Here is a 14,029-nt window from a genome sequence, read left to right on the forward strand (position 1 = left end):
GATTCCTTAGCGTATTTTGTTGCTATCTGGCATTATTGTCGTAGAAATAAGGACCTATCTGTGTCAGCCAAAGTGTCATAACTTTGTTCCCTCAGAGGAAGGCCCGCCGTGGTCGGCGTGCGCTCTGTAGCGCTCGTTATCACGGGGTGGGGTACTGCGGTGTTGAACTGTGTCAGCCGCGGTTAAACGAGGGAAACGTATTTATCTCCCCCTAATCAAAATCCCACATCACAGATTCATAACTGAATGAAATAATGTTGCTTAACGTGCAAGAACCACTGGTTCCAAAATGAAGGTAGGTTCGTAGTAGATTAGCTCGTGCAAATTCTTCGATCAATATGTTGGGGCCGCATGGCTACTGATTTGTAGCGTTTCTGCAGCCTGATCTGTGTTTCGCATTTGCTTGTTGTTAGACATGTTTGCCGTGACAGCATGTGACGCTGTGCAGATGTTACCCGTTAAAGTATCAGCACTGGGCCAAGCAATTACACCATTGTAATCAGATGTAGTAATTTTTTCACGCCTAAATCGCAGAAAATGTAAATTACCTTTGCGAATATTTTTCACGTTCACCGAGCAAGTTTTTTTTCTTGCGCCCATAAAAATCACCGGAGAAAAAAAGCGTTGACCAATACCGAACATGTCCTAGTTAAGGCCTATTAAAATCCTCAAGGACTTCCTACGGACCTCCCTTGGATAAAGAAAACGCGGCCAAAAAGATATGTGATGGATGTTCGCGGGAGTTTCTTCACGCTTCCTGCGGATACCCGCATGTCCTTTCAAGATTTCTCAGGGACATCCCTTGCATGTCAGTGTTGTCGCCGGGAAAAGAAACTGCATGCCGTGGTACAATGAAGAAGCCAATTCGAATGTGGCATGTAGTCCCTGCAATACGTCACCAGGGAGATCTGTGTTTACACTCTGCTTTCTGTGCACCTCACGCGTTAAGTGTCGGTTTTATGCGGGAAAAGAAAAACATCAGACTATCCGGTGCTGCAGCGCTTAGAGATCAATTTTTTCTTCGCTTCAAAAACTGGTATGACGTCGTCCTGTCAGGGCTATGCACTCGCCGTATGCTGTTATCACCAACCACAAGAGTGTGTTCATTTAAAAGTTAATACTGCTGGGTAATTAGCTAGCCAATTTTTTTCAAGCAACTGTTGCTCGTCGCGGCTGAGAGTGTGTTTTTGAAATAATTTCCTTATTGCTTCAAACACCCTAATCTTACGAATTTTTGGAAGTTCTCGCTTAAACACCAATTTGTGAACGTTCCAGACACCTGCCAGGTGTCTTGCTAGCCTACCCCTTTCTTCTAAAAACCTTTACCAAATGCTAACGAGCAGCACAGTGACGTCGTGTTTTGTAGCGAAAGCTACATTGGCCACGAACTTGCGATCCCCTCCCCCCTTCGCTATTACCCTATGCCCTAGGCCTAACCGATACCGTCACTCTGTACTCTAAAAGCCCCTAATGGCAGACTCCTTCCCTTTGCCGGGAACTCGCGGCCGATAATGAAAACTAAACGGAACGTGTATTAAGAAAAAGTCTTCCTATGCGCCACGCTACACTTGCATTGCGCAATGCTTTCTGACAATAGGCCCAGTGAGCGCGCGAAACAAAATGCACCTTAGAATCTTGGGATTGGACTGGATTGGAGCAAACTTTATTTGTGCCTGCAGTTGGGCGCTCGCGCGCCCCGACGAGGGCCTACGTCGTCTACGAGGCTGCCGTTACTCGGCGCGGGTCTCCGCTCGCCGTTGCCGGCTCGCTGGGTCCCTGCCTTTCGAGCGCCCCGAGGACCTGCTGGACGGCCCATAGCTGTTGGTCATGGTCGTTGCTCTTCGCGGCTGCCTCCAGCCGCGGCGGGATTGTTCCTGATCTTGCTTCCTTTTGATTTCTGATGCAGTCCCACAAGATGTGCGTGTGATCTGCCGGCTCCCTCCGGCAGACTCTACACGTATCGGTCGGGTAGGTCTCAGGGTACATGCGATGCATCAGTCCCGGGCTCGGTAGCGATCCGGTCTGGAGCTATCTCAGTAGTACCGCCTCCGCTCGACTCAGCCTCGGGTGCGGGGGTGGGAGAGTCCTGCGAGCCAGGCGGTAGGCCTTCGAGATTTCCCTGTAGTCGGTCATGCGGTCCTTGGCTCCGAACCACGTCGGACGGTGTGTTTCCGGGGCGCGGTTGGTTAGCGCTCGCGCCGCTGCGTGTGCCGTCTCATTGTGGTTCGCACTGCGTTCCGACGCGTCGCCCGCGTGCGCCGGAAACCACTTGATTCTTACTCTTCTGTCTTGCAGTTTAGTCGCTCGTAGTACGCGCTCGGCCTCCCTGCAGACTTGGCCTTTGGCGAAGTTTCGCACCACCTGTCTCGAGTCACTCAGCACCGTGTAGCAGTCTGCGTCGGCGATGGCCAGGTCGATGGCCACCTCCTCCGCTTGTTCCGCTCCGGCGCTTCTCACGCTCGCTGCCGTCCTCGTGGCGCCGGTCGACGCCTCTATGACGACCGCTGCGAAGGCGTTCCGTTGGTATTCGGCCGCGTCCACGTACCGCGCGTGCTCGTCGTTGGCGTGCAGGTCGATGAGAGCCTTGGCCCTCGCCGCTCTTCTTCCCTCAATTGTTATACTCGGGGTTCATGTTCTTGGGTATGGGGTCGATTCTGGTCTGGCGTCGGACCTCTTCGTCTCCGCCTCGTTCGAGTGTCCTATTCCCAGGTCTTCCAGTATCTTCCTCCCGGCATTGGTCGTGGACAGCCGCTCCAGTTGAGAGGTACGTCCGTTGCGCTTCGGCTATTCGAGCGTGTTGTGCATCCCGAGTTGTAAGAGGCGGGTCGTGCTCGTGGACTCGAACAGGCCCAGCGCCGCCTTGTACGCTCTCCTGATGATTACATTAATTTTGTTAATTGCGTTCGTGTTGCAGCCATCTGTGGTAGGCTGCAACGTACGCGACGTGGCTGATGATGAAGGATTGGACGAGCCTGATTGTGCTCTCCTCTCTCATGCCAGCCTTCCGGGAAGTGACTCTTTTGAGGAGTCGCATAGCGTTGGCCGCTTTTGCCGTGAGACGGGCGATGGTTTCGCCATTTCTTCCATGCTTTTCGATGACCATGCCTAGGATCCTGATTTTGCTGACCTCGGGGATCACGCTGCCGGATTTGGTTACGATTCTGATTTTTTCGCATTCGCGTTGTCTGGTCTTGCATCTGCCATTGTTGGTAGGTGGGAGTATGAGGAGCTCCGATTTGCTCGGCGAACATCTCAAGCCGGTGCCTTCCAGGTGGTCTTCTATCGCGTCGACGGCGGCTTGCAGAGCGCCCTCGATGTGGGCGTCGCTGCCGCCGGTCACCCACAGTGTGATATCGTCCGCGTAGATGGTGTGCCTGACGTCTTCGATGTCCGCGAGCTTCTCGGCCACTCCGATCATTACCAGGTTGAACAGCATCGGCGAAATGACCGATCCCGGCCTGCGGTGTGCCGGTGCTCCCGAGCTTCTTCTCTTGCGTTTGTAGGTCGTCTTGGGACACTCTCTGCCAGCTCCCACAACGTCCCCAGCCTGCAATGAGAGGGTGGTTTCCAGGCTGTTTATTGCCGCCTATTTTTGTATTGTTTGTTTGGTCACGCTCAAAGCCGCCGGCAGGCGGCTTTATCATTTTGTTTGTGACGCGAGAAACGGCCAGACTTATCGATGATCGTGGCCACGTACACGCAACTGCTTCCATATTTTTTTCCAAATTGTAGTTGCTTTTCGTTCTTTACCTGGAAGGTTCCTTGCCAGCTTTAAATTTAGCGCGGCCAAGAACTGCAGGAATTCCGTTCGCTGCAGCCGTCATATTAGTTCTTTGTGGGCGCAGGTCTGCCCCATAAACAGTTTAGTAAGCCTTTTTGCTGTCTTCCTGCTCGCCGGACTGCCGTCATCACTACGTGACATTACATATGGTGCTTGAAGGATGCAGGCGAAACGGAAACAGCATTAACGCTGTCTTTTGGTTCTCCAGTGCCCCAGCTTCCCACGTGCGACGATAAGCGAGGGCGGGGTGATGTCACGGACCACAATATCGCGCCGCTTGACGTGACTTAGCTTGTCGACGTCGTTCTGGGTAGAAGTAGCCAACGGTTGATGTCTTCCCGGCCGAGACGGCCACTTTTGATCGGACGGGGGGCGCGAGTGGTGAAAGCGCGACAGGGTGCCTCGATGCGCACGCCTCCGCTTAGGGTGAAGTCACCCTTTGAACCACTCGGCGCCCGCGCGCTCCCTCCGCCATTGTGTTGCCCGCGTCGACCTCGCCGCTCCACTGTCGTGCGGGCGTCACTGCTACGTGCCTACGTTCGCGCGGCTTTCATCGCCGTGCAATGCCTGGATGTTGCGTTCCTCAGTGCTCCAACCATGCGAGAAATGGTTGGAGGATGTTCCATTTTCCAAGAGACCCGAAAAGGAGGCATCCGTGGCTGGTCCGGATCAAACGTGACAAGTGGCAACCGACGAACTCCTCATGTGTCTGTAGTGTAAGCAGAGTCCCTGGTGTAAGTGCCGCATGTTATGGTTCAGTGCTGTTTTCGTTAAAATATACCGCTTTTGCGTTTAGTCAGCTAAGTGTAGTACAACATTTGTATTGGTCATATTTCATTTCCGCACTATTCGCCTTGCTCGGCGTAAAAAAGAAAAAAGCACGCTTCAGCGCCGAACCGGTCATTGCCTGCCGCTTGCCTGTTTGCATCGGAAATTGCATGACACAATGTTTTCGCTCGTGAATGAGTACCAAACGTTCTTTCGCCGCTTCTGTTCATTAGAAAATAAATGCCTTTACGAGGCGCTTGTCAGCGAATCGCGGCCGGCACGAATCAAGGCACAAGGGACGAGAACAAGCGAGGGCACATAAGCTGTGGCAATTACTGTGCATCTGGGTCGTCTAAGAACCAATGCGGATTAATTACGATTTTTTTTTAGTTTTTGACATGTATGCTGCGTTAGGTAGCTTGCGCTGCCTGTTAGTCCGATGCTTCGACCAACGACGCCGCATTAGGTCAGTAAATGAGATTAACAGAATATGCTGCAATGTGCAAATTGAGGTGCTCGTTCGAGTAATTCGACCGATATATTTGGAATACTTGTTTTCTTGCGTGCTGTGTTCATTGTTTTCATTCTCGAGCAGGAAATGTGGGGCTAATTACAATAACAATATCATCTGCGCGCTCATTTCGAAGACAAGAGCTTCGAACAACAACAAGAAGCTCAAGCCCAATGCTGTCCCAACAGTGCTCCTATTCAAAGGTCAGATACCTCCTAACCTTGGTGTTTGTTGTCATGTTGCTTATCGCCTCGTCGTCTACATTTGAGAACGTTGCATGATGAAGTCGTTGGTGTCCATACATATTAAATTTTATGGCGCGTCTTCCTCCCTGCCTTTCCTCTTCTATATCCTCCTCCTCCTTGGAGGTCAGTTTCTTGGCACAGCAAAATTCCTTCACCCTGGCCGCCAAACCAGCTTTGGGGTCAGAAAAAGGTGCAATGCTGCAGACATATATAACGTGAAGAATGCCGCGTTCCTTTCCTTTACAGGAAACGCTGTCGGGATAAAGGGATTAGCACCAGCTTTGCCTAGCCACTCCTTTTGCTGAAGGAGGGTGAAAAACAGCTGCACCTGACGTTTACGACGGGCCACCATGGTGAAGAGTCCTTTGCAATGCAGAAAAGCTTACTTTAGGAATTTTGCAAAAGGACCACTATTTTAAATATGTAATGTGCTATCTTTCCTTATTTATCTGCTTCCAGAATTTCCTAAAGAGCGAAGGCCACCAAGGGACTGAAGTGTGCACATGCCTGCATTATTCAGTGATGACGCTGCCGCACAAGGTTCTTCACCAGAAGTGAGAAACGTCCTTCCGTTAAACACGCAAGAATGTCCTCCAGCAGATTCACAGTCAGACGGGGTGATAAATGAGACATTGGCGGGAACAGAAAACAGCAATGCTAGTGAGCAACTTCGACCACCACGGATGTACGGCCTCAAAAACTGCAGTGGTTCGTGCGACCCAACCCTTTGATTCTGAGGCAGCAGAGCTTAGGAAGAAGGTAGTAGATCTCACAGCAGTCAATAATAAGATGAAACAACACCATAAAGAATCTAAGAACACTGTCAAAAAACTACAGAAGCAGAATCGCAGCCTGCAGAAAGAGGCAGCTAATTTCACACGAAATACGAAGTTTTTAAATAAAAGCCAAGTTTGTGCCCTTTGTCAGAACAACAATCATGGCAATTCATGGTCAGCACAAAGAGTAAAACAAGGCCTAAAAATTAAATTTGCTTGTGGAATCACTGAATATGAAACGCTCAGAAAGATTGGCGACCCTCTCCCATCAAGCAGAATGTTAGCAAGAAGAATTCAGAGCCTGAAGTTTCTGCCAGGTATCCTGCATGAAGTGATCGACGTAATGAGGTCAAAAGCAGAGGAAATGGAGGACGCGGAAAAAGAATGCATTCTCTTTTTAGATGAAATGGAGATAGCACCTGGATTTGAACTCGACCGTGGAGAAGACGTGACACGGGCAGACACACTTTATTTTTTGCTATTTTTATGGTCCCACAGTAATTTTTGTAAAATTATGCCTTTTCGGTACGAGTATGCACTCCGCCTAGCTGTTGCGAGTTTTAAGCACTGGGTGCCTGGCTCTCCTTGTTGCGATGAATCAGCACAGAATGCATGCACTGAATGCAGACCACACAGCAGCAGTACTTATCGCAACCAACAAGAGAACCGTTAATCACTCGTGACTGGCCCCTTCTCCAAGGCTGAAGGTATGAATGATGAGTATGCGTAGCAGGAGCAACACTTGAAATAGATGGTGAGGGTCAAGCATCCAGGTGAATGCGTAACCTAGTTCTCATAATGTGCACAAGCTGAATATGGAGGACAAGAGTTCAGAAAGCTGGCAGCACAGGACCCTTTCATTTTCAAGCCTGTCAGGCACGTGTATCAAGTGAATGACACACATTATAGTATGTAAAGATCATGTGATGATATTTAAATCTTGGGAACCTAATACACACAATCAGTTGACATGTCCCATGATAGCAGACAAGGAAAGGGGAATGAGGGGCTCGTTATAAATATGAGAGAAGCCAACAGCCACAGAAACCAAGGGGCACAGGGGATTTTTAATTTATTTATTTATTTTGTGGTGTTGATCAGTTTATAATTTTATTGAATATGTTATCGCTTAAAGCTAATTGACTAGAAAAGCAGAAGAAAAAACAACCACGTGCCGCCGGTGGGATCCGAACCCATGACCTCCGAATTACGCGTCCGGAGGTCGCGTAATTCGGAGGTCGTGGGTTCGGATCCCACCGGCGGCATGTGGTTGTTTTTCTTCTGCTTTTCTAATCAATTACCTTTAAGCGATAACATATTCAGTAAAATTCTAAATCGAACAACAGCACAAAATAAATAAATAAAATTAAAAATCCCCTGTGCCCCTTGGTTTCTGTGGCTGTTGGCTTCTCTCATGTCCCATGATAGTGCATTCAATGAATAACAATCAAGGAGTTTTCATTCTTTACTGCCAGCATAAGCATAAGTGCACTGACTAGAAGGACGAAATGGCAGCACCCAGAGGCACTGCCTGATATGAACAGTGGTGGACGTACACAGCTCTAGATAATCATGAGGACTGTGCTTGTTCAGTGGCATCATTTTCTTTCTGCGGTCTTGAAACGGAGTTGCGAAAGACAAAGGTGATGTCGTCTTCTGCAGCTGTCAGATGAGGATCCTGAAAGAAATACAAATGAAAGGTAGGAGAAAAAAACAACAACAGCAAACAAAAGTTTTAAGAAACGTGTTAGCAAACTAAACACAGAGTTCTTTTCTTGCTTTTCACTTCAAAAGGTGCTTTTTGCTTGACATTAAAGCCAGAAATCATGCTTGCACTGCACACGAGCTGATGCCATTGCCTGCACTGGATGGGATCCATTCTTAAAAATGGTTAGAAGGCACCATTCCTCAAGTCCAGTTAACAAAGCTGAATGCTGCTGTGTTTCTCGAGACCCTGTTCGAGCCACTGTTTCAGTCTTTTCCTGCATTTGTTTCTTTCTCATTAACGAGACCTTGCACTGGTTCGTGTTACCGTATTTACTGGTATAGTAGATACACTTGAGTAATAGTAAAGCATTCGTTCCATTCCAGTACAGATGGCACATCTCTGAATTAGGATTAACTGTCCATCACACACGCACGCACACACAAGACAAGAAGTTAAGCTGTGGCATGTGTTGTCTAATTCACATCTTGTCTGTGTGTTGCACTGTTATTTCTAATTCTAAGCTGTGTCAATGTGGAGTTCTATTGAACAAACAATACCTGTAATGCAGGAAGCAGTGACATAACCCTGGCAGGTGGTTGTTGCAAACACAGCCACAGGTGGGGCTTGTGCAACCCAGGTTGCTCTCCTTGAGCAACCAATCATTAATTTAAGTGCCACCTGCCAAGGCCACCCATCGCATTGTGAGCAACCACTAAGGCAGGTGGCAGTAACGTTAAAGGGACACTGAGCAGAAATTGAAGTTGGCTTGTATCGATAGAATACCAGCTCCTGATTACAAAAACGCCACTCGTACTGGCAACAAAGCTCTTGTAATGTAGAAAAGAACAAGAACCGAAATACAGGTATATCGCCGCCACAGGCCAAACTCGCAAGTACAAGCGTGATGACGTCATAGGACAAAGCAGTGTTGCTAGAACCAATGGTTCTAGCAACTCTAGGACCCGAGAAGTCACAAATCACTGAGGCGCAGCCAATGCATGCGCAAATCTCCTTGACGCCGCCAGATGGCGCCACGTGCCCGGCAGCTACGTGCGCACCTGAAGCATCGGGACCAATCAGCGCCTGCTCATCGACGTTAGGCGGGCTCCCGGTATTCCGCTAGCGGTAACAAGGTACACGGTATGCTAAAGGTGTCTATTTGCGAGAACTTCGTTGACGGCTTCTAGAACGAGATCCATCGTAACGCTGGCAAAACGGCAGCGCAAACGTAAGCGAAGCGACTGTAGCGACGGCCGCAATAGCCTATAGATGCCTTCAACGTGCGGCCGGCGGTAGCTTTCTTTTCGACTGCTGCTAGGCCGCACTGCAGGACGCCAGAAATCACGGAGTCTGCGTTATGTCATGTTTACGTCATGTTTCACGTCACTTAGTCTTGTGTCGTCATAGGAGAATCCCAAGTTTGAATCAGAGCGGCGGGAAAAACTTTTTCAACTTCGAATCCAAATTTCTAAGAAATAAATGCATCTTTCGCTGCCGGCCAAGTGGCAACAAAGCCATGACATGCCGAACTATCGGATTTTGCTATAAAAAAAATATTGATAGTGCTCTCCTCACTGTCCCTTTAATGACTGGCCACGAAAAGCTGCCCGGGAAGAGCAACCTGGGTCTAAAGTTCGTTCTATCCAAGGAGGCCACGCGTGATGGCGATCGCCATTTTCACTTGCACAGACCTTTCTAATGCTAATAAAACCTGCCTTCACCAAAGGAACTACATATTAGGCTGATTCCACAATGGAAAAACTGCTCTGCAGACAGGGCTGGGAAAATCAGAACGGCTTCGAAAATGACTGGCAGCTGAATGCTAGTTAGGCGTTCTGGGTTGCATTTGAAAGGAAGTGTGCTCTCCTGTGCAGTGGTCGCCTACAAAGACCTAGAAAAAGGCTAGCATGACATGGAATTTCAGAGGCCACACTTCGCAACTACATGGGCCATCAAATACTGCCACTACGAGCTGCAATCAGCTTGACATAGAAGGGCACTTCCGCAGTAGCCTAGCACTGACCAAGACCACAACATTTTGAGGCTGATAAATTTGCAGCAGCTTCACATTTATTGCAGACTGCTAATGTCAATGTTACCCTTTCTGGAACGTGGAACCTGGCTGAAGGTTGCTAGGCTCACTCAACCCCAGTCATTCAACATCATTAGATCTCAGTCTGTGGAAGTCTCACTACAACTGAGTCTGAGCGAGTTCAGAGTTCGTGTAAGTGCGAGCAAGTCCAAGTGAACACTTGTCTTAGCAAATGCAAATGAATTCCACTATGAGCAAAATAAAGCCCATGTGAATCGATGAGCCACAAGTGGGCCATACATTTGGTGACAACAACAGACACTGACATGCAGAGTGGCCCTCACCTGTGAGATGTGCTCACCAATCGGTGCTGGGATGTGCTCCCACCGCAGCAGGTCACTCATGCCAAGTTTCTGGAATAAATCAAGATTACCATGTACAGCCTGTGCTCAAGGTTTCACCAGAGGAAACACGGGAGCACATGACCTCCAAGCTGCACAAAGTGCTGCCACCAAGAGCCAATGAGAATGGGTGGCAAATCGTGCTGTGAACCAGACCATGATCCAACTAAAGTCCCTAGAAGAGTGACAAGTTGAGATAGAGAGATTAGAAGGGCAAAGAGGTTGGCCAGAAAGAGGGATATCTGGCCTGCTACTCTGCACTGGGGAATGGGCAGACGAGAAGAGGGTCGTGATATGTGACGATGTGAGATTTGATGGCATCACAATCACGAGTCGAAGCCCATGTCACTCAAAAAACGTGAAAACGCCCACACTGCCAGGGCTGCTTTCCAACTCTGCAGCAATGCATCTCGCTGTAAGTCCTCTCAGAGTGGCCTGCTGTCTAAGCGCTTCAAGGAAGCAGCCAAAGCTAGTACGTCATGTGCATATACTGGACACACCAGCAGTACATGCTCTGCAGTCTCGGCTATGCCACAAATGAAACAGCCCAGGCAGTCCACTAGTCTAATTAAATAATAATAATAATAATAGCCTTTATTTCCATCAACATGATGGGGGAGGTTAGGGAAAAAAAGCTGGAAAGCTTGACTGGTTCCCGCCCCCCCATATCAAATACATGATTGCTTCCATCAAGGCAGAAATCAGCGGACAACAGAATACATTTCAAAGACATACACAAAACTCTAGACATACACAAAACTACAAATGCATATTTACGCGTGGAAAATAGCAGACTTCAAGCCACAACAAAAAGAGCACAAGATCCAAGAAAGGAGAAAAAAAAAATCAATTCAGGCACAGTAGGATGAAGGTAGAAATGATCTTCAAGTAAACACATTTGAGCACGAAAAAAAAAATCTTAGGTCCTGCTTTGATGCGTTTTCGGGATGTACGGTGTGTCTATAACAAATATTCAATACAGTCGAACCCGGATATATCGAATTCGAAGGGGATCGGAAAATAGTTCGATATAGCGAAAATTCGATATACAGATATAGGCTAAAACTGCACTCCCGATCATAACAAATTGTGGCTTACCGTTTGGAACAGCCGCGAATCACATAGTATGAGCGCGCAATGTGAAAGCGCTTTATTTCGCGGAAAAAAAGATCACTAATTTTGGGCTGCTTTTTCCCCTGGGAAACAAAGTTCAAAACACTGGCCTCGATCTTCTCGAGACTGTCCAGGTGCGAGAGCACAGTGCCTTCCATTTCGCCGCAACAGCGCCGAATCAGGCTAACGCTGACGCCAGTTCAGTGGCTGCGCACGGACGCGTTTCTTCGACAACACAGTTGCCCTCGTCGTCGCTGGAGTCGGCGTCTTGAACGCCAGCTACCGCTTGAACTTCGCTGTCAGCGTTAAAGTCCTCAACAGTCACTTCGGACGGAACGGCGCCGAGAAAATTGGACAAGTCGCGAAACGCGTCGTCCAAGCACTCATCGTCATCTATATCTTCCGGACATTAATCTCCGGCCACTGTTTTGGCAAGGCCTGCCTTGCCAAAAGAGTTGGCTACTGGGGCCTGCTTCGCGTCGCGCGTTGAAACACAGGCACACACACAAAAAAAAAACACGCGAGGCGCAGATGGAGCGATAAGAGCGAAGCCTATGCGAGCGGCAGTCAACGCGGCTGCGAAGGAACGACAGAGGGAAAAGAAAGAGCAGGGAGAAAGATCGGCGCTTTGGGCTTCGTTTTTTTTTTTTTTTTTTTCTGAGCTCTCTCTTTTCCCCAGACCCACGATGTGCCCACGAGCGACCGTTTTCTCTCTCTCTCTTTCCCCAAGAAGCGTGGTCGCCGCGCGTCTCCATGCGGCGCTCTCTCTTCGCTGATCTCCAATGACCTTGACGGAGCACACGCCGGCGGTACAGGAGGAGAGGAGGAGTGGGAAAGCTCGCGCCGGTGGGGCGCAAAAACGGGGAACAAAAAAAAAAAGGGGGGGCCCTGCGCCTGCTGACTGCGGAAATGTTCTCCGCTGAGGCGGCTGAGGACCGGACAGGAATGTCTTTGGGGAAAGCGCACCTTCCAGGGGCGCGGCGCGGCGCGGCGTTCGATATATCCAATGTCCGGCGAAAATGGAATTCGATATACAACGCAACTGTCCTATACTTTCACATAGTATTTTCAAGGGGGTAATCTGTGTGTTCGATATAGCCAATAATTCGAAATATGCGGGTTCGATATATCCGGGTTCGACTGTATTTCTGGCAGTTTATGTTTAATCATTTGCTTTCCGTAGTTTGTTCTGCATCTCTCAATGTTCCAGATTTCCCGACAACGTGTATCATGCGAAGGTATTCTCTTTGTTAAGGAAGCTAAGGAAGAAAGGAAGTTGATGTTTTGTTTGACATCTTTTTTGTAAGTTAAGCACAGGCGGTAAGAGTAGAGCTGGGTGATTTTTATAATCCCTAACTTTTCATATAAAGGCAAACTTGGGTGATCCCGTGGAACATTAAAAACATGTCGCAGCATTCGTTTCTGCAATGTAAGGACTCTTCTTAAATTTGTAGCAGTAGTACTCCCCCAGACTAAGTGGGCATAATTAATGTGAGAGTCAAATAAAGCATTGTAAAGAATGACCTTCACCTTTAATGGCAACAACTCTTTATTAATGTATGTAACTCCTACGATGCTTGAAATCTTGGAAACAACATGTTCCACGTGATCATCCCATGACAGGTGTTCATTAAAAACTACACCAAGAGTCTTGAAGGCATAGACTATTTCTATTTTTGAGTTGCCTAACAACAAATCTGTATTAACAGAAACGTTTTTATTTTTGGGACGAAAAAGTATGGCCTTAGTCTTTGACGTGTTAATTTTTAATGCGTTAGCCTTAGCCCAATCATTTAGCCGTGCTAATGAGTTGTTTGCATTAGTGATCAGGTCATTAGGATTCGCAGCAGAGAAAAGCATAGTCGTATCATCGGCATAAATTATATAATTAGTGTTCGGATCGATATGTACAATGTCATTTAAATAGATATTAAATAAAAAGGGACCAAGGATACTTCCCTGAGGTACTCCTGACGTTATTGGTTTTACAACTGACGAGAAACCATTGAGGTAAACATACTGCTGACGATCATTTAAATACGATTTCAGCAGCTTTAGAACATTTCCACGTATTCCATATGCTTCTAATTTTCTAAGCAAGAGAGAATGGTTTAGAAAGTCGAATGCTTTCGTAAAGTCCACAAACACACCTAAGGCCAATTCTTTTTGCTCAAAAGCATTTAAGATGAACTCTTTTTGTTCTAGTAATGCCAGTTCTGTTGACCGGTGTTTACGGAAGCCAAACTGTGACCTGGTTAGTATGTTGTGTTTATCGCAAAAGTTAGTTATTTTGAAGAGAATCACTTTTTCTAAACCCTTAGAGAAAACTGGAAGTATTGACACAGGTCTATAATTAGCAACGTCGTTCTTATCACCTTTTTTATACAACACTGTGACTTTCGCAAGCTGTAATCGCTTCGGAAACACTCCCTGCAATAAGCACAGGTTAAATATGTAGGCCAAGCAAGGTGAAATAATTTCAATTACATGTTTCACAGGCTGGATTTTTATGCCATTTGCATCGCTGCTCTTGCTATTGTTTAGTCCCTAAATATAAGTGCCTTCACGTGAAAGCGGCGTACAAATGGAGCCTATGCATCAAGCATGCATGTGGGCACACAATTCCACTCAAAACGAGAAATTTCATTGTTGGATCTAGCCTTTTAAGGTGGATGTGCCGAGTGTCTGGTTGGG

General features: G+C 47.8%; 1 protein-coding gene across 2 annotated transcripts in view; it reads right to left on the minus strand.

Moving 5' to 3' along the window:
- Nucleotides 1–3,531: 3,531 nt before the first annotated feature.
- The window catches only part of LOC149365145 (DNA repair and recombination protein RAD54B-like), a 48,272-nt gene continuing 37,774 nt past the window's right edge, over nt 3,532–14,029 (minus strand). Inside the window, exons 22-24 of one of the 2 annotated variants that reach the window (XM_089575236.1) lie at nt 10,166–10,234; nt 7,638–7,759; nt 3,532–3,547 (exon numbers count right to left, since the gene is read on the minus strand). In XM_089575236.1, the coding sequence (XP_089431362.1) occupies nt 7,652–7,759; nt 10,166–10,234 (177 nt within the window). In that variant the 3' untranslated portion in view covers nt 3,532–3,547; nt 7,638–7,651. Of the gene's footprint in view, nt 3,548–7,533; nt 7,760–10,165; nt 10,235–14,029 lie in introns of those variants that run through there. The other variant, XM_089575235.1, reaches the window with a different exon arrangement.

Source organism: Amblyomma mixtum, chromosome 2 (assembly GCF_055824585.1).
Source record: "Amblyomma mixtum isolate Tamu chromosome 2, ASM5582458v1, whole genome shotgun sequence".
In the NCBI taxonomy this organism is placed as follows: domain Eukaryota; kingdom Metazoa; phylum Arthropoda; class Arachnida; order Ixodida; family Ixodidae; genus Amblyomma; species Amblyomma mixtum.